Here is a 24,214-nt window from a genome sequence, read left to right as displayed (position 1 = left end):
CTGGCTCCTGGGCAAACATAACAGGGTCGTAAAATCGCTCTTTGATTTGGGCCCAATTCAGAGATCACGGAGGGGAGGAGAGAGTCACTCCAACCTGCGTGAGCAGTTCTGGATCTGAAGCCGAGCCAGCGTGAGGAGATGCTGATGACAGGCGGCGGGGGGCCGGCTGCGGGAAGGGCTTCGGGAGGCAGACAGGGTCAGTGAACACACACACTCCACAGGAGCGGTCTGGAAGAGGGCTCCACGCCCACTGGGTTCCAGAGATGCTCATCCTCACACGGAGGGGTTTGAGGAGCAGCAATGGGCAGGGGGAAGACAAGGGGGTGAAGAGTGTTTATACAAAGACATAAGCTTTTTGGTGACCGTCACGGAAAATACCACAGGAGTAAAAGCAGGTCAGCACAGAACTGAGGCCCTGGACAGGGCAGGGCTGGGGTGCGGGGGTGCGGAGGGGGTGTGAATTGGACCAGAGGAATCAGGAAGCAAGTCGGTCAGCAGGCAGGATCTACAGTCCCTCTCTATACCCTCTCCAAATGTCATCTGTCAACGACTCGAATACCTCCTGCTCACATCTAGCCTATTTTAAAATGTGAAGAGACCACGGTAGCAGTCGTGTAGAGTAAATAACCAGTTCTCTTACTGAGAGGGGTTTGGGGCCAAGGTCAAGCTGCTTAGAACCTAGCTTTCAGCACCGAATCAAACAAGACTACACGACTGAGCGTGGGCAGTAGCTGAGGGGCAGTAGCTGAGAGGCCGTGGTCAGTAACAAAGCCCAGTTTAAATGAGTTGGGCACCGTGGGGAGGAGCCCAGATAGTGAGGGAACGGTGAGCCCGAGGTGACCGTACACCCTCCAGAGACAGCACCGGCGTCGCAGAGTATCCAAGGGTGTTTTTTGATAACTGCCCACTGCCACGGAGCACCTTCCCTGAAACAGAGTAAGTTCACCATGGAAGAGACACACAAAGGAATGAACACAGTAAGGTCTCATCACTGACAAGGCAGGGTTTTTTTTTTTTTAAATATATCTTTATTTCTCAAACTCAAAGCTCTATTTCATCAAGTTCTAGTACATTTTGCATTGATAAGTGATTTTACCTGCTTCACGTAGAAGGTCAGGGACCATCACACCAAAGAGGAAACCTCACGCATCCTAGTGAATTACTATTTCAAAGGCTATGCAAATCTAGCGTAACAAAAGCTTCCAATTTAGTCTAACGAGTATCTTACTTTTGAACTGTATTAATTTGGAAGTTAATGGATAAAAAAAATCTTAATTTTCCTAAAGCAGCTATTTTTTTAAATTCATTATAAAAAAAACAAACAAACAGATGGCTTGAGTTTTCAAACGCCCACAGATCTGTGTTATTTAACGACTTCCTCTTTAGTGGATGGTCTTCTCACCTTGCTGGGCAAACACCAACGCGCACTAACCCAGGCAAAACTCCAAGCATTTTATTTTGCTGACACTTAGCCTTTTTTTTTTTTTTTTTAATAAAGTGATAGGTCAACAAGATTTAGAACTTGAACTCACAAAAAAAAAAAAAAAAAAAAAAGCATTTTCTTTCCTGATCCTCACCTTGAAGTCTCCACAAATAATCCTGAAAATTTGTCAGGTCTTTTTAAATATACCACCTTCCCCCCAAACACACACACACCCCTCCCCTGGTCCTCTGAACGAAACTGATGGAATTGGAATATGTTCCAAGGTCAGCTGTGACATTCTGGCCTCTGCCAGATTAAGGGTACGAATTTAACCTTGGCCACTGGAAGTTCTCTCACCTCATGGAATGGCCCCCCAAAGGCTTCTCCCTCATGGGGAGCCCCAGGCAGACACCCCAAGAGTCATAGCCCTGGTAGGCATTGGGGTCTTTTCTCCAACTGGATAACTATCATTTAGTTCCTGGAAGAGGATGTTTGAGCTCGGAATCCAGTTGCACACTAAAACAAGGCACTAGCCCCAGAAAGTTAACAAGGAGGAAGGTGTTCCAAAAGTTAGGAAGTTGCTTTTGAGTGGCACCACTTCCCAAAGTTAAGAAAACAGTACTAGTTCCAATCCTCACCTACCAGGAAGGTAAGGGGCCAGTGCTAGCGGGGAGGCTGAAGATTAAGCAGCTTTGGGCTTTAGCCATTTGCTCATTAATGCATCACAAAAAAAAAAAAAAAAGAACTCCACAGGTTCACACACAGCTCACTGTAACTCCAATATCCAGGGAAAAAATCAAGCTGAGAGGGGGTGGAAAACTTAAATGTCAAACCACAATAGTTACCAAATAGCAGGAACCCAGCATCTTTCCTCCTGAACTCCCCCACCTGCCAGTCCTCCAGGGTGTGGCTCATGCCATATCCCACAAGTGGTCAGCGGGAACCCTGATTTGAAGGTGTTGGTGATACGGAGTTTGGTTTCACAGTTGCAGTTACTGAGTGAGGAATAGTGTCTTATTGCCAAGGTGAGGTTTAAGGGTGAGACAGGAGCTCAGGGCCAGGAACTTAAGCGTGCACCCTCTGCCAACACAAGGGAAAAGGTACTATTTGAATCTCACTGTTGTCGACCTGATTCCACAACGCAGGTTGGGGTAACGAGCTGCACACTTGCAGAAAGCATCAGAAAACTGTTCAGAGCCCTGAAGCAAATGAGACTGCTTAAATGTATGCGAGAACTTGCACTTAAACTTTAGTGCCCTTGGCCACTGCCAAGTTTCATGTTACTCAACACAGAAAAGAACCACCACAGGACTCAGTACAGCTTCAGAGTACCTGGGGCTTGTGAGCCATGTGAAAGGCAGGTTTCAGCTAGAATTTCCAGACACCTGAAATGCAAGGTTACCTGGTCTAGTCTGAGGCAGGCAAAAGGCTCACAGAGCAGGTGGAGACACCACTAGCCCTGGGTGATATTTCAAAAGTACAGCTTTGGTCAGGGTGGCTTTTTACCCTGATGGTTCTAGAACACGCCTGCTCTCAAACTCCAGAACAGGTGGGATGCCTAAGGGCTTCAGGTGAAGAGACTGCCAAGCTGGCCATCTTGCAATGGTGGGAAAGGACTGGAGGCTGGGGACTCCCAGCATCTTCTGTGCCTCCCTCCACTCTCAAAGGACTAGTTCCAGCTAGGGGGGAAGAAAACCAGCAGAAAGAACTCCAAGGATAAACTGACATTTAATGGCCTGATGCGGTTCCGGTCCTCTCTTCATCGGGAGCCTCACGGCCCAGCCCCCCATGCCTTCCGGTGGGTGAAATCCCGACTGCCGGCGGCGAGTGCTTTTGTTGGCGGCTCCATCGAATTGCAAAGCTTTGGTTAAACAGATCTGTCATTTTTGGGCAAACATGTTGCCATCTGACCACAGTGGCAGACTTTTAAGGTCACGGATGACCATGTCATTTTCAAAGTTGGGATTCACTCTTCTTTCACTGTCCCCCTTCTAACACTGAAGCACCCTGCCCCTCCCCTCCAATGTCAAACTGGCCTTGACTCACAGCCAGTGCATTCAGATATAACAGGCTCCCAGAGAAACAAGAGCTGGTTACACTAAGAAGTAGTTTCTCTTCACCTCATATAGTACAACCTGGATACCAGCTAAGCCTTGGGGTTCAGCAAGGCCCCATCTGCTTTGAAGAGGACCAAGACACCACATTCTAGAAAAAACCCTGAAAATATAATCTTAAAAAAAGGTAAACCACTCATTTTCTATTCAGCATTTCTGCATGAAGGCAACTTCATTGCTGACTAAGGCAAGGAGGAAGCACTCACTCAGGGCTGGGGTTCGCACGGCCCCAGGAGAAATTTAAACTCAGGACCGACCATGGGCTAGATGGAATCACTGCAGAAACCAGGCTGGCTGGCAAGATTGGGTTTCTTTGCCCTGGACACCCTGAAGTGATGCTTGCTAAGAGATCACACAAAAAGTTTCAAAACACAAAATCCCTTACTTCATCTACTGGGAAAGCAACAAGCAGCCTAGAGCATTCCCATTTGCTAAGCTTGCTTTAGACTAGAGATTAATACTGTTTTCCTTCTAAAGTGCGGAATATAAACAGGTGTGGCCAAATCTACCAGCATCAGGAAGATAATTCTTCGTTCACTCAACTCACCCCCAAATACACCAGGACCGATCCCTGCAAGGTGCCTCGCTTGGCGCGGCTGCCACACGGGCCCAACCGGACGCCAGCCCTCTGCCTCACGCCGGCGCGGGGACGGCGGCTTCCATTCTAAAGCAATGTTAAGCCAAAGATATCTGCCCACGAGGGCAGATCACTCCACAGGCTGCCCAGTTTTATTGAAATTCCTGAATTCATTTGCTGTCAAAAAAAAAAAGAAAGAAAGAAAAGAAAAGAAAGCCTGGAGAAGGAAATTACTACTTTTGAACAAAACAACAAGAGAACTCAGCCCAACTGCTCCAGAAAAGCACATTGTCTGGAATGTGACCAGAATGGGTTTCCAGTGAAAACACGGGGAGACCCTTGCACGTCAGTTACTCCACTGACCCCAGACTCGGCCCAACCCTTAGTCTGAGGGACAGAAAAACAAAAGTGACGAGCTGCTGGGGGAAAGAGAAGTGTCAGTCATAAGAATTCCTTAAAGAAAAAGTGGACATTCCGGTTTCCTATTTACAATCACCCCTACCCCCACCACAATTCTAGTTTAACATTATGTTCGACGTTTTATTTTGTTTTCAATTTTCAAGTTACATTTCACGAAAAGATCTTTTTTGTTTGTTTGTTTTCCCTCTCTCAGCAATCTCACACAATTCCTCACGGGGGCACAGCATCTAAACCACAAACCCCTCCAGCCGGACCTCCGTCCGGCAGCGGCCGGCTTCGGTTTCCCGACGCAAGAAGTCCTTGGCTCTGCCGACAGGGAGTAACACGAGCAACGCAGTCCTTGGAACAAAACTGAAGTCACGGGAGCGCCCTCACGGTTGCCATTTTCTGCCTAAAACTGATGCGAGAACACAGACTATCGGCACAGCTTTCGCGTAACTGAGAGTCCCCAGCGGGCGCCAACAGGGCCTTCTCCAGGCCCCAGCAAGAAGAAACGTGGCCCCACACTTCTCACACCCTGCCTGGGCGGTTCCCCAGTCTCTGCTACCACACCGAGCTCGGACCTCCCTGTGCCCCTGTGTGGGACACTACGGGTTAGTGTCTGTCTCAGAAAGATGTGGACAGGCCGAACTTCCTACAGCTTTTTCCAAAGTGGCACTGGAACAGCGGGTCCCTTCAGGGTTGGCTCATGACACACTGTAGACCCACTCCAATGGGCACACAAAGAAACGAAAGCAGAGTCAGAGCTGAGTTCCCCTTTAAGAGGCAAACACCTACATCTAGAAGGAGGCTCCCCTACCTGAGAGCCCCTGCCCTACAGGGGTTCCCACTGTGGAAACCCTCAGGTCTCAAGGTTAGTTACAGGGCAGCCAGGTGGGGTAGGGCTGGCTGTAGGTCACTGGAGGTTGGGCAATGTAGTAGTTGTTGAAGTTGCCATCACTGACGTAAGGAGCCGGCTGGTAGTAGCAGGTGACGTTGGTGGCGCTGGGGATGATGTTTTGCTCGGCCAGCACGCGCAAGGCCAGGAGGGAGATGAGGTTCAGGGTCTGCCTCCGCTCATGCCCCATGAGGCACACGGTGCTCTCGTTCACGACCCTGCGCAGGATCATGAGGTAGTCGTACTTGCTCCTCTCTCCTTCGGCAAAGTGGTTCTGCAGGTAGGTCTCCAGCTTCCTCTGCTGCTCCAGGATGTCCGGGAAGTCGATGAAGAACCTGGAGCACATGTAACGCTCCAGAGTTTTGATTTCCTCCTGGTCTGTGGGCCTGAAGTCCCGCACGAGGAGGTTGCTGTACTTGAGCAGCCCCCCGCCCCTGATCTCCTCGGGGTTCTTGGTGGCAATCAGTCTGTTCTGCAGGTGGTCGAAGGCTTCCTCGAAGTCCCCGTACACGCTCTCCCCGATCACCGTGGGGTGGAGGTGCTCCGAGATGGGGTGGCTGGAGCAGTCGTAGAAAAAGAGCAGAGAGTCCAGGATGATCTGGAAGGAGTCCACGCTGAACTCGAACTGGCGGCGGATGGAGTCGACGAACTTCAGCTCCACGTTCCTGCCGTTCTTGTTGGAGAGGGAGATGAGGCTCCAGCGGTCGGTGTCCGTGCACACCTTCACCAGCTTCTGCACGTAGGCCTCCTTCAGCGTGACCGGGCTGATCTTGAGCTTGCTCACTCCCGCCGGCAGGAAGTTCAGCAGGGAGCACAGCACCACATCCCTGACCAGCTGGAACTCGAGCTCCGTGGGAAGAGCCACGTGGAAGATGAGGTCCAGGTCTTTGTACCCCAAGCCGTTGTCTTTGACCAAAACGTGGCCAGCAGCAGAGCCGTTCAGCCGGACGTCCTGCACTTTGATGCCTGCCTCCTCCAGCTGGCTGCGGACGGTCTGGACGATGTCCCTCAGGGTCATCTCCAAGGTTGGAAAGTTGCCTCGCCCGTGGATGGGCACGACCTCGGTCAGGACCTCATGCAGCCGGCTAACCTGGTCCCAGTTGAGCACACTGAAGGACACGCAGTCCCTGGTGCTGCTGCTCTCCTCTGCCATCGTGGGGGACGTTCTGGCCAGGGACACTGAAAGTGAGGGGGTGAGAAACAGAGTTAGGGTTCACTTCCACTGGCAAAGCAGCTCAGGGGACTCAGAGATGATGCCAATTTTTCTTTGAACCTTTTCCTGTAAATAGTGGTAAGCGGACCTACTGCTGGGTGTTGCTGTGAGGATTACATGAGTTAAATGCGTAAACAACAGTGCCTTCATGAAGTCAGGCCAAGATCCACACTTACCCTCTACCAAATCAGGCAACTTCACGATCTTGTTTTATGTACTTGTTTTGTTTCACTTGTTTGGTCTGGGGTGGGGTGGGGGAGGCAGGTTGTGTTGGTTTGTGCAACAGGAAGGAGACAAACTCATTACACCAAGTAACCTGAACACAACCTTAGTCAACAGAGGGCCTATGGGCTTTGCTAAGTTTCCTTGTTTTCTGTGAAAACCACCTCTCCTGCCCTTGGCTCCCTCCCTGCATCTTGAACTGGCTGACACCTAGGCCACATGCAGAACACAGGAGCCCCAAGAAGGGACTTCCCTCACTCTGTGACTGGATGAGTTTGCAACTCTGGACCACAGCCACCTGAGAAGAGGGAGTTGGGTCAGTCCTGTGAGCACCACGCACATCGACATCCTGTTAGCGAGAACCCACGTCCTTTTCCCGTATGGGAGTGGCCTGCCCACTGAGAGGCACTCTCGTTACCCCAGGCAGACCGAGGAGCTGTGCAAATGACAAGATTCCTGGGTTTCGAGGGGTCGGGTCGGCTCTGCAGTGGAACGACTCTGCCCTGGCAAGGAGGCCCGCAAGGCATGCGGGAAACTTCCTCAGGGGAGTCAACTTTCAACTGCAGTTTGAAAACCAGTCCCTTGAAACTACCCAAGGAGCCGAAAGCCCACACTCAGAAGTAGGAGAAAAACATCACTGCTCACGCTTGACCTGCTAGAGCCACAAAGTCACCAAAGTCACTTTCAATTAAGTTATACTTTGCAGAAAATGAAATGCAACAGATTCCCAGACATCGAAATAGCATATTAAAAAGTGCTGATGTGGTAGGGTCAAGGTGCCCGTGGACCCACAGGGGTCAAACATTAGCTGCAGGGATGAAGGGGCTGCAACACAAGGCCAAAGCTGTCCTCAGACTGCACGGTAAGCGGTCCTCCCGCCCCCTTCACCCTTCTGACTTCCTAGACACACGCCAAGTCCACCCAATGGCAGTTGCCTGTTTGGAAGCTGCTGCTTCTGGATGAACACCCAGCACACGTTGTCCTGGCGTTCGCCTTGGAGTTTCAGTCTTGGCCTGGGGGCCGGGGATCCTTGCTTTACCCACCCCGCTCAGATCGACGGGGTGGTTGTCAGTGTCGGGGAGCCCCTGTATGCAGTGAGCTGAGCTTTCCCAGAGCTGCCCACTGAGAAGGTGGGTGAGGACACAATGTATCGATACTGTGCGGTGTGTGGTAGAGAGAAACTGTGATGTGAAGGTAGAAGACCTCTTATGAGAACAGGACACAAGGTGACTGCAAGGCAACGTTAGCTCACGGCTGCAACCGAAGGGCCGAGGCAGCAGGTGGCAAGACTTGGCCATAGTCTGGCCCTCCGTGCCCTCCTCAAGCCGATCGCAGCGTCCCAGTCGCACTAGGTGAAGGGACTGAATTTGCTTGGTCGGCGATGGGAAGGTTGAGCTCCAGGAAGACCAGTCTGAGGGTGAGCGCTCCTCTGCTCACTACAGAACAGTCATGCCAACGGAGAGATAAAGTTTCCCTTCAAACCTGTTTGGACAGCATTAACAAGCCCTCAGCTACCTGGATCATCCTACCAGAGCACTAGGCTCAGGAGACCAGACAGAGTTTGCGAGGAAATACTTAATGTTTATTGTAGCTGGCATTTGGCTTCGGGTCAGATCTGAGACAGTAGTTTTCTTCCCTAATGCGCTTTGAGGACACGGTTCTCCATGGCGCCTTTCGCGATGAGCAAACAGCGCACGTGTGCCTGTCACACAGGGCACGGCCCGACCCCGCTCAAACGACCACACAAGAGGTATGGCCGGAGCTGTGCTTGGAGCCACTGCTAAGCCAGCTGTGACTTGCTGACACAGATGTCAGTCAGGTGTGCTCATCTGCCTGTGAAAACGCAAGTGGGGAGCTGCAATCCAACCAATACTCGGAATAGAAGGAACAATTAATTTTAAGAAGATCACCAGGAAGAACCTTACTCATGGTGCAGAGAATAACTGGAGGAATGGCTCTTGACTCAGGCCTTTTTTTTTTTTAAGGAATCATTAAAAAAAGTTGTGGAGAGTTATAGTCAGGAACACTCCCACCTTTGGAACAATGGTTCTTAACTTCAGAGGAGGGACACCTGAGACCAGGGGGCACCTGGAGAAAGCTATTGCTCCTCCTCCCGGGGGAGAGAAAGGACATAGACAGGAGAGTTTTCATATGTTTTTAAACCTCTGAACTTGCAGTAGGTTCAAAGTTAGAAGCTGTCTTAGGCTGAGAATTTGTAAGGTTCATGCGGGAGGAGGGGCAGGAACAGCCAGAAAGGTCGTGACAAGTAGAAATGGTGCGCATTGGCCCCCTCGGAGAGACTATGAAGCCACGATCCCGGAAACGCTGGCGTGAAAAGCAGACAAATTGGTGGAAGAGAATTTTTTAAATCTAGGAATAGAATCTATTAATAAGGGGAGTCAGTATATAATAAAGGAGCCACTTCCTAATAATAAAGGGAAAAATCATGGGACATCTGGATAGTTAATTAGATTTTAAAAAATAAGTTGTCTCCTTACTATGTGCCAAATTAAGATCTAGATGGAGGAATCAAAAACTTCAGTATAAAATATGAAACCCTAAGAGTACTAGAAAAAAACCACCATGGAATTTATAGATTTACATAGAGTAGGTATTCCTCCTCTGTACATCATATAAAACCTAAAATCCTCCCAGCTGACACATTTGCCTATAGAAAAATTAAAATATCTGCATGGTAAAAATGCCATGAAGAAGTTAGAAGACAAAGAAAAGTATTTGTAACATTAGGCAAAGTGTTCGTTTCTTTCATGAACAGCGAGCTCCCACAGATAGGAAACACTGGAACCCTGACAGAAGAAGGGTCACGGGACACGAACGGCGGCTCAGGTGTGTAACACACCCAACCTCACTTAAAGGGACAGGCAAATTAAAACCTCAGTGTGGCCTTGTCACCCATGAGACTGGCAGAGGCCCAGCAGCAGTCACCTTGGGTGCAGTGCCCGTGGGTCCTCTCTGGAGAGCAACGTGGCACTCTCGGTTTTCAGTGGCCGTACCCTTGGATAGGGCAATCCCACTTCTGGGAAGTCTGCTGTGGGCTTTGTCCCACGGGCACACCTGCAGGTATGCACAAATCTACTCAGTGGAGAAGTATTTACAAAGCCACAGGCGCCAGGGCACGCAGTTGTCCCAGGGAATGGTGACGGCCCCGTCTTGAGTGTGAAATGCTTGTTGAGATTGTGTAATGGAAAAGCAAGTGCAAAACTGTGTGCAGAAGTACAAGTCTGCACTTACACACCCACAACGTCTCTGGAAGGACACACAGCGGTTTGGCCTGCACCAAGGACCCCCTCTCGGTTGGGAGATGGGGGACAAAGGAAAATTTACTTTATCCCTTTTGAATTTAGAACCTACACACGTGTTAGTTGAGAAAAGTTAAAATCGTATTCTCCGTGTTCTGAAATCTTTCCCCTAGGAGCCTCCTACTCATCTGCTACCTTATTTAATTCTTTCAGTTCCTTTCCTGTCCCTCCCCACCACCCCCATAACCAGACGACACAACCACGTGACACAACCACGCGACACAACCACACACACCTAGAAGCTTCCCCTCCAAGCCTTGACTGCTGACCTCTGGAGGGCCGGGCAGGGGAGGGGAGACTAGTTTCTTAGAGAATGGCTTTTAGTCAAGTTTCTACTCAGGTACTGCATAAAAGATGGCGTCCACTGTTTACCAAAAACAAAACAAAACAAAACAAAACAAAACCCCCAAACTTTCAAAGTAACGGATAAGCCGTCCCATCTCGTTCCGTTCTATGTTTGTTATCCAAAAATGTTTTAGCAGTTTTGTAAGAATTGCTATTTCTCATTTCAGACATAGTATAGCCACCCATGGTGCTGGTTGTTAGCTACAGCTGCAAGAACCTCAATAAATGCAGTAAGTTTTTCAAGACTCTTAAGACATCTGTGGTTGGCTTCCTCCCTGTCAACTTCTGACACAGGCACTTCAATGGAGTTAACTTAACCTTCAGAAAAAAACAGTCCGTGTACAGGCATAGTGTGGGGTGTGACCAGCGCCGAGCCCACGGTGGGGTTTTTCATTCTCCCAGTTCGCCATGATTTAGACCTGAAGGCGCACAGTCGGGCTGAGTTCATACTCGGTCCTTAGCTCATCAGGAGAACCCGAAATGAGTTATGGATGCCTAGTATAAAGGAATTCTGTTTTCCCTCACCCATCCAATTGCAAATATCAGAAGCACATTTTCCAGTTACTTAGACACACACTGGCATTACCAATAAATCCAAGTCATAGGCCCCTAACGCGCGGAGAACACACCAGAGCTTAGTGTAACAGGCTAATTTTAATTAGCCACTGGGAATCAACGCTGACATAATCCTCACTCATTCCCAGCTCATGAAAGGCCCTGGTTAAAGGCAAGTTCTAGTTCAAAAATTCACAAAATAGTGACTAGAAAAAAATTAGTTTGATGCCTGGTAAATTTAAACTAAAGTGTTTGATTTTTCCTTTTGCTGCCTGAGAAACAGTCATCCTATTTTGTGAAAAGAGGACACTGCAAAAGGTAAGGACCATAATTTCTCACTGATCTGAACATTCAGGCACCTTTTTACGAGGGAGGGTGACCAGCTTCCTACCCAGTTCAAGCTGTTTAATCTTCTAAAACGTCTGACTCTCCATGAACGACTATCTTGGGTCGCCCCGAGTTCCTTTTCTTCTATCACCTGACGGTCCCAGAAGGGTGGGACACACACATGAGAAGAACACAGGTTTGCAGAGATAGCCACCAAAGCAAAAGGGAAAGCCGAGGGAGGCCAGGAGATTACACCAAGCTCCCGGAAGACAAGCTGACGTCTAACTTACCTTTGGCCCCTCCCCCTGCCCCACACCCCACGCCTGGGACAGAGCCACTCAGTGCAGAATGGTCTGCAAACCTGCATTTGAGCCCATTTAGGGGAGGAAAAGCCATTTCTAGTCCTGCTTCATCATTTGTCTGGATCCCAGAAACAGGAGTGACAGTGGCTAGGACATCACCAGGAGACACCAGGCAGGCGAGCAGGGCAGGCAGCAGGGGGTGAGAGTGCTGAGAGTATTGGTACCACACCCAGGTCTTGTGGTCAAATCAACACTGGCTCTTCCCGGCGACTGGTGGGACACAGGTGCCGCCCAGAGTTCCTGGTGTACGTGCAGCTGTCCCTCCAAGAAGTGGAAGACGGTAGGAACATATTGAAGTCCAGGTCTCTGATCTTCAGCATGAAAGCTCTAGAAACTCCGTGCAGAGATTTCATGGAAGTACTGCAGTTCTCTCCGCTACAGTGGCCCCCCATCCCGCCCAGAGACAAGTGAGCAACACCCTTGTCCTCTGACCCCGCTGTGGGTTTAAGAATACAGAAAAAAACTCAAACCCATGTCGGCATTCCTTTGATGGTAAACTTCCCTTTCACGGTTATTAGATGTTTACCTCAACAGCCCAGACCTTCCTGTAGCACTTTCAAGCTCAGGGTAAAAGACCCAGCCGTGGGCAATGGACCAAGCCTGGTGACAGACTCTAAGGGAGGCGTGTATACAGAGCAAAGACACCTGCTGTCCCCGGCTCCTGGCTGAGAGGGGACCCGTGCACCTGTAGCTGGCATCTTCCACATAAACTCTTCTCCTCTGTCTATAGCAGAGGACACTTTAAGCAAAAAGTTCCCTTGCATAGAGAAGCCTAGAAGTGGAAGTGGATGGCGTATGCATCACTGAATCCCACCCCACCTCTTCCCTCAGCTAGCCGAGTGAATGGAACCACAGTCTGGGTCTGTTTCTTTGCTTCCTGAAAAAGGAAGGTGTAGAGAGGCGTGTGCAAAAGCAGATGAAAGAGCACTTAGTCTGAGTCACGTCACATCAATTCCCGCTTCACTCAAGCTACGGCTGTCCCTTTCCCCCCACTGAGCAATAAGGATCAGGTCTCCAAATCCGCAGTGTCTTGGAACTGGCGACCACTTCCACCAGTTCTTGCTGCTAACAAAGTGACCTTTTCTAAAACAGAGGTTTGATCGGTCCTGTCCAGAAAGGAGAAAGCAGCCTTCGGCTAACCACGTGGCTGTGCACCTGCCTCCCCACGGCAGACACCGGACAGCGAGGCTTGAGCAACTACCCTTCCGTGTCTGTGCAGTGCAGACTCCAGCTGAGCCCAGGGCAGTGGTCATCCTCAAGGACATCAAGGTGGCTCTGAGGGCAGAGAGGCCCGGGAGAAGATAACTCGTGGCCCCCCGTGTGGCGTGGGGAATCCCATTTCCCAGTGGGGATGTGGATCAGCTGTTTCATCACTGAATATCTTACTAACAATCCTACCCACATCCTTTCCCCACGGGCTCACTCCACCACTTCCTCAGGTTCCAGCAGTATTGCCAGATGCAGAGCCCTCCAGGGGCTCCCTGTGTGGCCACAGCCACAGCCAGAAGACGCCCAATGGGACAGATATTTAGCCAGGTGTTCAGATATGAACCACCAAACTCTACCTGGCAACATCACAAATGTGAGCATTGTGGGGCCTTGTGTGGATTAACATGCTGACCCCTTCAGCATCCTTGGCATGGGAGATGCTGCGATGCCCCCTTTATAGAGGGGACAGCTGGGAACAAAGAGGATCCACAAAATAAGTGCCCAGGGACTTGCCACGGGGAAGTGGTAGAAATGGGAGTTCAGAGGCCCCCTGGAGGTGGAGACTGGAGTGTGGGGGTGGGGGAAGCGGGTAGGGCTTTGAAGACAAGCTAGTTGCTCAGGTAGTTGTAGGAAGTAGACCGCAGCAAGAGGAAGGAAAGGGGAAGAAGGTGTAAAGGCTTTTTGTAAGATGGAGGGGAAGATGTGCTAAGGTCACCTGAGAAAGGTCAGATGACCAGTGCTGAAAGCCAAGACGGAAGCACTTAGAACTAAATAACACGTGTCGGGTCAGAAGCTCTCCCCCTCACACCCATTCTGGATTTGGGGGTGTCTGCAGCTTAGCGAGCCACCAGAACTGAAGGTAATTAAGTATAGACATTCAAATAGTTAGGCTAGTGTTTGTTTTAAAGGAACAGTGGCTGGGAGATGAAGGCCTGAGGTCCTCTCCCGAGGGTGCTTCACGATGCCAGCAAGGCGGCAAGGCAGGGGTGATTTCGGGGAAAGCAAGTCCAGGAGGGGGCACCCAGGAGTGCCAGGAGCTGGGACAGTCGGCTTGCCAGCATTGGCAATGCTAGGCAAGCATTAAGAAGAAAAAAATGAAGGCACCAGAGGGAGATTTTAGGAATGGCTGATCCTTACTTATCTGGGCAACTGAGGCATACTGCTCTGCTCCCAGAATAAAGCAGCGACTGTCAGGAGTCGTGCTGGTGGCTGGATGGTCGGGAGTGTCCATCGGCTGATAAAGCAGCAGGACAGGACACTCCCTGAAGACAAGAGGGTCACTACCGGAACCTGGAAACAGATAACCCAATGGAGCAGCAGAGACAAGGTAGGTCCGTTTGCAAGAAGTGACCAGGACCCCACAGGGGAGCGCACGAGGGAGAGCTGGAACAGAACCGAGAACAGGAGCAGCCTGCCACAGGCTGGACAGGCTGGACGCCTGCCACTTTTTCACCTGCGTATAGTTCAACCCTTGAGATTCCTTCATCCTCAAGAAAAGAGCTTTGAATGGCCATGGCTTGATATATGCAGCCCCAGATAACTGGGCGGGAAGGGGAAACACCAGGGTCAAGGCGGCTTTGGCCCTCTGAACAGAAAACCTCCCTTACTCCCTGAATTCCTAGAGGGGTGAAGGCCGGAAGTTATCTAGGACCAGGGAGAAGCCTGAGCAAGCCCTCTGTCTGCGGGCTGCCAGCCCCACCAGCAGGGAAGAGGGGATGTTCCGGAGACTTCTCCACTGCCCTCAAACACGTTAAAAAGTCACTGATAGCTGAGACACACACCTGTACATGGAATAAGAAGTTTACGTTGAATGACAGCCCGAAGCAACAGAACCAGATAAAATGCCTTGTTGAAGAAAAGGACAGTGAAATACATCATATGTACTTTTCCCCAGAAGTTGTGTTTACAGTTGCCCACGCAAACACTCACAGACACATTCTACCTCTGTTCAAATAACCGCCCCCTGCGGTTAGGACCGCAGAGCTGTGCCCAGAGAAAACATTTCTAAGTTGGCGACACAACAACCCACAGATGGACTTTTCTCACTCTCGGCCCCTGATCCCGTCCAGGTCTCCTCAATCTATTTTCTCAGGGTTATCAGCATCCTCCCAGCCGCTCCGCACTGATGTTTACCAGAGCTGAAAAAGTTGGTCTGACTCCCACCGCAACTGGGAAGCTGCCTGAGCTAACGGAACAGAGGGTCCTGGACCAAAGCAAAACTTAGTGCCACCTTGCTGTGCACAGGCTTTCTGAGTTTGAGGGGCCCTCTCAAGTTCCTCCTCCCCACTGCTGCCAACATACAGTCTTCATGGTTATCAATGACCGGGCTCTGTCCACAGATACCACCCTGGGCAGACTCCAAACAGAAAGCTCATCCCGTCCGTCAAAATAGGATGCTTCAGCAAGTGTGGCTGGAGAGATAACGCGAGCGCTACAAAACAGCGTGAACCGAACGAAAACACTGGCCCCCATGTAGCAGGGGCAGCGCAGATGTTGCCGTGCTTAAAGGGATACACTGAAAGGGCTGCAAATGTAGATACTACCAAGGTCAGAACACAGACATCTTTAGATGGAAGCTGAGCAGAGAAGCCTTGATTTTTCCAAGGTGTCAGCATTATTAAGTGCTAACTACTCAACTTGAATCAGAAATAATCTTTGTTGCTACTGGGTGGTCCACTCCCTCCTACCAAACGCTTTCTAAACCAGAGATGTTACTGGTCTGAATTTATTTAGAGAGATCCCCAGAGCTGGTCCTGCTGTTTTACAGATTGACTAGACTGGGAAAATAAGACGATTTCTAGAAGGACATCATTTGCTATAAGGATGACCAAGGTTACACGCAATCCAGTGCCTAAGGGCTGACAGCCTCCTGGTTTTCTCAGGGGCTGCTTTACCACTGAACTTAGCAGCTCAGAGCTCAGAACAGGTGTCAGCTATCCAAACGAGGTCCTCAGTCCCACCAGTCTACTCACTCACAGCACCCCTGGGCCTCGCAGGAAAGGCACAAGCCACTCTCAGGTGCTTGAATGCCCTCTGCATACATCAGACACATATGCACACCCCCACTCACATATGCCTAAGCCTGAGCAGGCCCCCACTTCAGTAAGGACGCTGGTCACACACACGGCTCCACCCCGGTCTTCATCCCGCACCAACTCTTCCCCGTGGAGCTGACACTCACATGGCAGGGAGCTGAGCACGACAGCGGGCCCAGCAGTCCCTCCGACGACAGTATAAATGCTGCTAGGAACGGAAATTTGGGTAGGCGGGCAGAGTCAGGGGTGAAGGGGTGGGATCAAAGGGAAAGGGCAAAACCACAGGGTGGCACCTGTTTCTGCACCTGCAGCACCTCAGGAGGCCAAGCCACCTTGTCTTTAGAGGTGCTCCCATAGGTGGGGAGCCACACCAGGCTCACCCGCAGCTCGCTGGGGCAACCGCCATTAAGTCGGCGCGTGCCAAGAGTCATGCACTGTTGCCAGCAGGCATCGCAAAGACGCCTTTTATTTCCTGTGATAGTTTCAAATTTTAATTGTTGGAGTCCCAGCCCCGTGCCCCTCTCAGATTTTCTCTGCAGTTCTTTATTTCCTTATGATTATTCTCAACTACAAAATAATAATAATAATAATAATAATAATAACGTGCTTTGGACGAGGAATCAAAAACGCCCTGTGTTCTAGGATGAGGGCTGACTCCCAAGGTGAGTGATTACCAATGAGCTGGCCATGATGACTGACATTCCCTTCATTCTTTCAGCTATGTGAGTGCCTACTATGTTCCCAGTGCTGTTCTAGAAGCTTCTGAGACAACGCAAGACACACAGATCTCTGCCCTCGTAGAGCTTATGTCCTAGCTGACACTTTCCTGCCATCACTTCGTGTCCACACTTGCCTCCCATGGAGGTAGAGTCAGAACTTGAAGGGCAGGCGTTTTTGTTGACGGCAGAGCCCTGCGCTGCCCACTCTGCTACCCACAACCTCACGTGGCTGCTGAGCGCTAGAAACGGGGCAAATCCAAATTCGGATGACCCGTGCGTGTAAAATACACACCGGATTTCAGGGACTCAGCACAAGGAGCCAAAAGTAAAATATCTCATTCACGTTTTTGTATTGATTACAAACTGAAATGATATTTGACGTGATGGGTTAAAAAAATTAAAATTATCTTCACCTGTTTATTTTTACTTTTTAAGGTGACTACTAGAAGCCTAATTGTGGCTCTCACATTTCTATTGGATAGTGCGGGTCTAATGGCTTTATAATGATGAGAAACTGAAGCCTGAAGAGGTCAAGGTGCTGCTGGGAGCAGAACCCAGGTGTGCTCACAGCTAAGGCAGCTTAGGAGCAGGGAGCGGAGCAGTGTCGGGACCACAAAGGGCCTGGGCCCGGGGGACCCCAGGCCAGCCCTGGGCCAGCACAGGTGCTCAATGAGTGCCCACCAGCACCTCTGCTCCGGACCTGCGCCTCCGCTGTGGCCACTTACAGCCCTCCACCTGTGTGACAGGACTGGCCACGGCCGCACAGAGTCAGCAGGCCCCGGTGGTCCTCACGCCCATCTCTCCACCCTCACAAGCACGGGTCATGGATAAATGAATGGAGCATGTTTGGGGTGAGGGTAGCCAGCCAGGTGAGGTGGAGGGCTGCCCCTTCTCTGATCCTCCCAAGGGCTAAGCAAGGTGACAGCAGCTATGTCAACACTAGAGGTAGGAGCAGTTCATGATTCATGGATAATGTTCTTCTCACAGGCGTTTCCAGGGAGCTAATACACACAGAGAGAGATGGGACTTTATGTGTTCATCCAGCTAAAGATTTGAAAGAAGCAGAAACGAAGGCACAAAGCAAAACTGCAAAGACATAGTGAAGAGGAGAGGCACGGGGCAAGGGGGTCCTCAGATGGGGTAGCTCAGAAGCCACTGGGAAGGGTCCACAGGTGGACTGAAGGATGGGAGGAAGGAGCAGCATTAATTCGATCAACTATTTGAGTATGTGTTCTGTGAAGCGAGGCCGGGCAGCTGGGAAGCCTCCTCCAAGGGAGGCTGAGAATAAGCAGAAGTCAGGAAGGCTCAGGTCCTGACACCATCCTCAGCCCCTTCTAGCAGGATGGGCAGAGCCTGCGAGTCCCCGAAGGTGCTATTCCAGGAGCTTGGGGTATAGAACTGGCCCCAGGCAGGGAGAGGAGCTGACTATTCCCATCAAGCTGCTGTCTGTAGGGCCCTAAACCAGGTCAGTGATAGCAGTGGAAAACAAAAAATTAAAAAGACTCAGCAGAACTGGCCACCGAGTGCACGTGGAATGAGAAAGGCTGATCAAGCCAAGTGAGGCCAGTGTTGGGTGGATGGGCAGGGTGGGAGGGGCTGGGAGGGAGCAGGGTAACAGCTTGAGGGGTTTCAGCTGTGGGCCAATTAGTGGTCCCTGCCCCTCGGCTCCTCCAAGGCCTCTGTTTAGAAAAAGGCCAGAAGCCACCCTGCATTTTCAGCTAGGAGCTTTTGATCCCCAAAGCTCTGGCACGGTGGCCCACCAGGATGACACCTACTTAAAGGAGCCCCGCCCCCCAGAGGAATGCAGAGCGCTGTGTCCACCTAACCTCTGTGCGACAGGCCTTGCTCTAGGCACTGGGGAGGCAGCAGTGAGCACACACCCCTGCTTTTGGGGTTCACATGCTGGCGGCTTAGACAAGCGGACTGTGCCCGGAGGATCCTCAGAAGCTGCCCCAGCCCCGCCTGCATCAGAGCCCTTCCCGGGGCCTCCTTAGCACCTGGCACACAAGGCTGCCCAGGCAGCACTTAACCCCTCACTGACTCCATCCCTGTTATCCCAGAAACAAACACTTAAAGCTGGTCAGGGACCAAGACCCCAAGGGCTCTGAGACTACACACACCCTCGGGGGAGAGTTAACACTGGCAATTGTTTCTTCATACTAGTTTTAGTGTCGTTCCAAGAAGTACTGCAAACATTTCTACAGCAGGCTACAGGAGACAGCTGTCCAACACTCTACGAATTCTGAGCAGTTCATTAGGCTATTCCTTACAGAGTTGGATTATACGAAGATGCTTCCTCTAAACCATTTAAACTACAAATAGGAGCTTCCTTATAACTCAGGTAGAGACAGCATAAAGAAGTCTGAGACCAGAAGTCCCAGAAGCAGCACAAGAGGTCACCCCCACTGCTGTTCGCAGGTGGCCATAAACACACACACACTTCTCTGCCCACAGGTATCTGCTCCATCAGATACAGCGTATGCCGATGTAACACGCCACAGTCAACACCCCCTCCCCCCATGGCAGGACACGGTCTCCTACATCGCCTTGTTTCTTCGGTGACAAGACACAAAAAAGCCATGGACCTTACCTAACCAGAGTAATGTTTCATCCCAACTAACACCTCAGACTCTGCATTGCTTCCCTTAATCCCGCCCCCCCAACACAAACATGCCTAAAAAATAACAGATACAGCCCAGAGTCTGGTGTGAATCCAAGAAACCCAAACACAAGCTGAACTTAACTCCCAAAACTAGCCTTGGGCTTCTGCAACTTCTCCCAGTAACACAGAAAAGGTTTAGCAAATCCATTCAGAGCTCGTGGCTTGACATTCTTTAGTGACTGGCCTCATGCACACAACATATCCAAGAGGAAGACCAGGTACTACTTACTTGAGCAGTTAAACAAATGTCATTTTCTAATTCAGAGTCGAATGAGTCTGGTCACTGGCACTGGCAGAACAAGGGCATGACAGTCCTCTCTACGTTATCTTTACTGCCGGGCAGTTCCTTGGACTTTCAGAAGGACGAGGACTTCTGTTCTCTGGTGGGTAGTGCAGAATGTCCACAACCTGCTCCAGCCTTGAACGCTGGGAATGCGGGCTAAGAGGAGGGCTGTTGGGGGAGGGGCTGTGGGAGGAGCTTCTGCAACTCCGGCTTTCGGGAGCTACCGCTGCTCAGGCTGGGGCGAGGCACTGAGCAGGGGGAGCCACTGGTGCTGGGCTAAATCACGTTCATCTGACAGTTACCCAGCCTGAGCTCGCAGTACCACCAGCTGGGTAGGGTGGAAGAAAGGCCACGTAAAGCGTGTTGCCGCCAGCTCTACATTCACACACTAACGTTCCTTATGAAATTAGGGAACTTTGTTTTGGACAATAATTTAGAACCCTCCTGACAAAAGTTTTTTGTTTGTGTTTTTTTATGTTATGGGACTCTCCCCACAGGTACCCGAACAATCATATATGACATCATCAAAGCTTCTTTCTAAAAACTCCTTATTGAGAATAAGTGTACTCTAAAGATACGGGTGTACCTTAAAACATAAGGTTTCAGTTATCTCAAGTAAAAGCTTGACTCCAGAGATATTAAGTTTTCCATCTTCACAAACAATGGCAAAGGACAGAATTCCTGCTGGTCCAGCCCAGACCGCTTCCCTGAAAGCGAAGAGAAAAGTCAGCACTCTCCAGGCCCCACCGGACCCCCTTCAACGGCAGGGTCTCCAGCGCCAGTCTCACTGCCCCCTATAACCGCTGGGGATTTAAGACTCAGCACAGTTCTTGGTAAGCGCTGCTACCACCCGCACCTCGCTTCCTTGCCCTGATCCTTGCCAAGTTACACATGTTGAAAGGTTAGTGGAGCCAACAATGGCCACCCTCATCCCCCTGAAGGACAGCTGGGCCAAGCGCAGAGTAGGCTTCAGGAGGATTTAATAATCTTAACTTCATTTTCTGAGGAGGTTCAGGTTCCTAGCCCACCTATCCTGAATACCAACTGTCACAATACAAATGATTACAGTCTTCATAAACGCTCAGAGCAGTCGGTGCACTTGAAGCACTGCGTTGTTTGTCTGTTATAACTGCCTTTAAAAACAAACACATAAAAGTTAAAAAGCAGCAGGGCCCTACTTACGGACGCGGGCGGCCCTGCAGAAGCCTTGCTCGAACCAAAAGCAAGGGGGCAGGGGGCTGAGCCGATGCCTGCCCCGGCGGCCAGCCCTAACAGCCAGTTCTGGTGAGGGTGGGTGAAGTCCCCCCTCGCTTCGGGGTAGCGCCCTCGCTTCGGGGTAGCGCCGTTTTGTTCGGCCGCCCGCGGGCGCTGCGTTGAGGTCTGCAGGCTCCCACCTGTGCTCAGGCCCGTCACCCTCCTCCGACTCCCCGCCAGACCTTCGCGATCTGAAGTGCGACACCTCCCGGGGCAGCGGCGCTCTGAGCCACCCGCGGCACCGCTAGCCGAGTCAACTGACTGCCAGGCTTTCAGTTTACTCCGTAAGCAAGTTTCATTTCTGAAAGGGGCGGAACCAGGTCGCAGACACCATAATCCCGAGAAGTTTCCGAGAGAAGCGCAGCACACAAGCCTCGCTTAGGTCACTTCGCTGCTTGTGGTGTCCACAGTCTGGTGCGAGTCCGAGAAAAGTGAGCGGTCTGCGGGCCCTGGCACGCAGCCTGGGAAGCGCCCCTGCCCTGTCCGGCCTGGTATCAGCCCCGGACCGCCGCGTCCCCAACTGCACCTCCCCAAACCGCCGCGTTCGAATTCGCGCTGCGCGGGCCGGAGGGGGCGTACGGGCGGGTGGGAGCGCAGGTGCAAGCCCGACAGACCGTAAGCGAGGACGGGGCGGCGGACCCCGGGAGGCAGCCAGAGGCCCCATTCACGTACGACTCGGCCTCCCCGCGGTGCCCGGCCAGCGCGCAGCCCGCGGGACGCGCATCGGGAACTCGCTGAAGTTTGCCAAGCCTGGCCGAAGTCTCTGGAAAGTTGCAGCTCCCTCTAGGAGCGTCTCGCTGGCCCACAGGGGCGGAGAGTGGAGGGAGGGTGCCACTGAGGGAGCTGCGGGGGAAGGGAGCACCTGGTCCCGGCACCTGCCCGCACCACCCCTCACGCCTCCGCGCCCCGACTGGGCTCGGCGAGGACTCGAGCTCCGCTCGACCGGGACAGACCCCCGAGGGCAGAGCGCGCGGCTCTCTGGATCCGTCGCATCCTCCAGTCTTTGAAGGAGGGGACCCTGGACTCACCTGGGCGGTGGAGGAGGAGTTGACACAGTCAGGTCCTTGGCGTGGGCAGCCCCCAGCAGGAGCGGCACGGACTCTACAGCCCCCAAGCAGCTGCACCAAGTGAGCCGCAAGGCCACCGCCCCCCTCGATCTTATACCGCCTGTCCACGCCCCCGGCCGCCACCCCCGCCCCCGCCCCCGCCCCTAAGCCTGCCTCTCCGGGGAGCAAGGGGCAGGGCAGGGCGGAGCCAGCGCCCGCGGGATCCTTCCGCCTGGACGCTGACGGCGAGGGCACGGCGAAAGGTGCCCTCTGATTGGCTCCTTGGGTGAATGGTTGCCGAGAGACGAGTAAATCTTTGGGGAGGGGAGGGGCGGGGGTGCTAAACGAGGTAGCACTGCGCAGGCGCAATAGAGAGGGACTGCGTGGATACCCCCTTAACTTTGGAGTTACTGGGACTCCCTCTATTTCTACTTTTCACTACGCTCTTTTTTGCCGTTCCTATCCCATAACTTACCCCCAAGCTTTTCCCATTTCTATTCCGCTCCCTGGCAGGCTTTTTTTTTTCTTTTCCTATTTCTCTGGAAGTTTCGCGTTGGTTCTCTCCAGGACTGGGGAGTGAAACCTCCCCGCCTATCTCTGGGATGTGTTTTGAACTCAGAAAAAAATTATGGTTTCTGAGCCGCGGGAACCTTCCTGATTCCCCAAACTGGCTGGAGGTCATTGGGAAAAGGGTCAACCACATGTGTGCAGTTAGTGGGACCAAGGGCCTCACGGAATCCATCGCCAAGGCTGACAACCGCGACAGCTTCAGCCCTCTGCAGCACGTCACAGGGTCAACCGTGCCTGTTATATAACATGGGGGGGCGGGGCTTGGACACCACCCACTCATTCCATAACAAGTGGTTTAGAGTCCTGTTTCTAAATCCAGATAACCTGGGCTGGGATTTCCATTCATCTCCTGATTATCTGTAAGGCCTTGGGCGACTAACTTAACCAACCCTCCATAAATTTCCATCTCCCCACCTGCACGGTGGGACTAAAAATGGAACAGCTTTGTAGGGTTATATAAGTATTAAATAAGAAAATGGGAAGCTATTAGTGCAGTGCCTAATATAAGGTGTGTGGTAAATGTTCTGTCAAACAGTAACTTGTTGATCCATAAACATTTATTGAGCTCTTGCTGATCCTCTACTGGGTGGTGGGAGAAAAGATTACGTCCCATGTGCGGTATTTCCATGCCCGGCCCCTTCCATTCTGCCTGAAATAAATGTGGCCCTCTGTGTCTGCCAGGATGAAAAGAGTTCTCATATGTCTTCGCTGGAGAGGGGGGAAGTTCCTGGAACATCAAGGAGATAAAAGGTCGGTATGAGTGCTTGCAGCGAAAGCCACAGTGGTGTTCTATTGTTGGACATGCAATCAGGATATATGGTCTGCTTTTTGTTGCTTTATTTTTTGAGGTATAAATTCAGTAAAGTGCACAAAGGTAATGGGTACAGAATGATGAATTTCTACATGTGTGTGCACCCATGTAACTGCCACCCAGATCAAGACATTGACGGTCTCCAGCTTCCTCGTGCCCCTTCCCATTCAGCGTCCCCGAGGGTAACCACTGCTCTGGCCTCTATCACCAGAGATTACTTTTACCAATATTTGAACTTGATATGCATACATTACATAATGCATGTACTTTTGTGTCTGGCTTCTTTCACTCAATAGTGTGTCTATGAAATTCATCCATGTTGTTACATGAAACAATGGTTCATTCTTTCCCAATACTGTGTATTATTTCATTATATAAATACTCAATAATTTATGTACTCGTTCTACTGGTGGATGTTTGGGTTGCATCAAGTTTTTGCCTATCACAAAAGAAGCCACTTACAAATTATCTTTTTTTCAGTGTTGTTGAGGTATACTTGACAAATAAAAATTGTGTATGTTTAAAGTGTGCTACAAGATGTTTTGCTCTACAGAGTGAAATGATCACCACAACCAACCTCATGAGCATACCCATCGCCGCACAGTTACCTTTCGTGTGTCTGGGTGGTGAGAATGCTTAAGACCGACTCTCTTCGCCAATCTCAAGTGTACAGGGTCTGACAGGAGGAAGGCCTGCTTGCGTGTAGTTGGTAGCGTAATAATACAGGTGTGATAATTTATAATTTTAACTTGAACATTGTACCTAAAATGTCATATGGTGTGCTTGAGTGTGATATTGTTATGTTACAGAATCACATGCTTGTGATTTTGTAATAAAAGACTTTGTAATGAAAATCGGGGCATTATTTGT

At 51.1% G+C, this 24,214-nt stretch overlaps 1 protein-coding gene across 4 annotated transcripts; it reads right to left on the bottom strand.

Moving 5' to 3' along the window:
• Positions 1 to 3,267: 3,267 nt before the first annotated feature.
• TENT5C (terminal nucleotidyltransferase 5C) lies at positions 3,268 to 22,068 on the bottom strand. 4 transcript variants are annotated; one of them, XM_024570100.4, is made up of 3 exons: positions 20,846 to 20,963; positions 20,250 to 20,370; positions 3,268 to 6,590 (listed from the first exon to the last, which is right to left on the bottom strand). In XM_024570100.4, the coding sequence occupies exon 3, from the start codon at positions 6,562 to 6,564 to the stop codon at positions 5,389 to 5,391; it is 1,176 nt and encodes a 391-aa protein (XP_024425868.2). In that variant the 5' UTR covers positions 6,565 to 6,590; positions 20,250 to 20,370; positions 20,846 to 20,963; the 3' UTR covers positions 3,268 to 5,388. The 4 variants fall into 4 exon arrangements, with proteins under 4 accessions (XP_024425868.2, XP_024425867.2, XP_024425869.2 ...); XM_024570099.4 differs by lacking the exons at positions 20,250 to 20,370; positions 20,846 to 20,963 and adding an exon at positions 21,946 to 22,068; XM_024570101.4 differs by lacking the exons at positions 20,250 to 20,370; positions 20,846 to 20,963 and adding an exon at positions 21,058 to 21,165.
• Between the last annotated feature and the right edge of the window lie 2,146 nt (positions 22,069 to 24,214).

The sequence above is a fragment of the Desmodus rotundus genome, chromosome 12 (genome assembly GCF_022682495.2).
Source record: "Desmodus rotundus isolate HL8 chromosome 12, HLdesRot8A.1, whole genome shotgun sequence".
Taxonomy (NCBI): domain Eukaryota; kingdom Metazoa; phylum Chordata; class Mammalia; order Chiroptera; family Phyllostomidae; genus Desmodus; species Desmodus rotundus.
The sequence above is the reverse complement of the archived record's forward strand: the minus strand, read 5'-3'. Positions and strand labels throughout refer to the sequence as shown.

Coding starts and splice junctions, on each gene's coding strand:
- TENT5C (XM_024570099.4), bottom strand. CDS start 6,564: ATGGCAGAGGAGAGCAGCAGCACCAGGGACTGCGTGTCCTTCAGTGTG.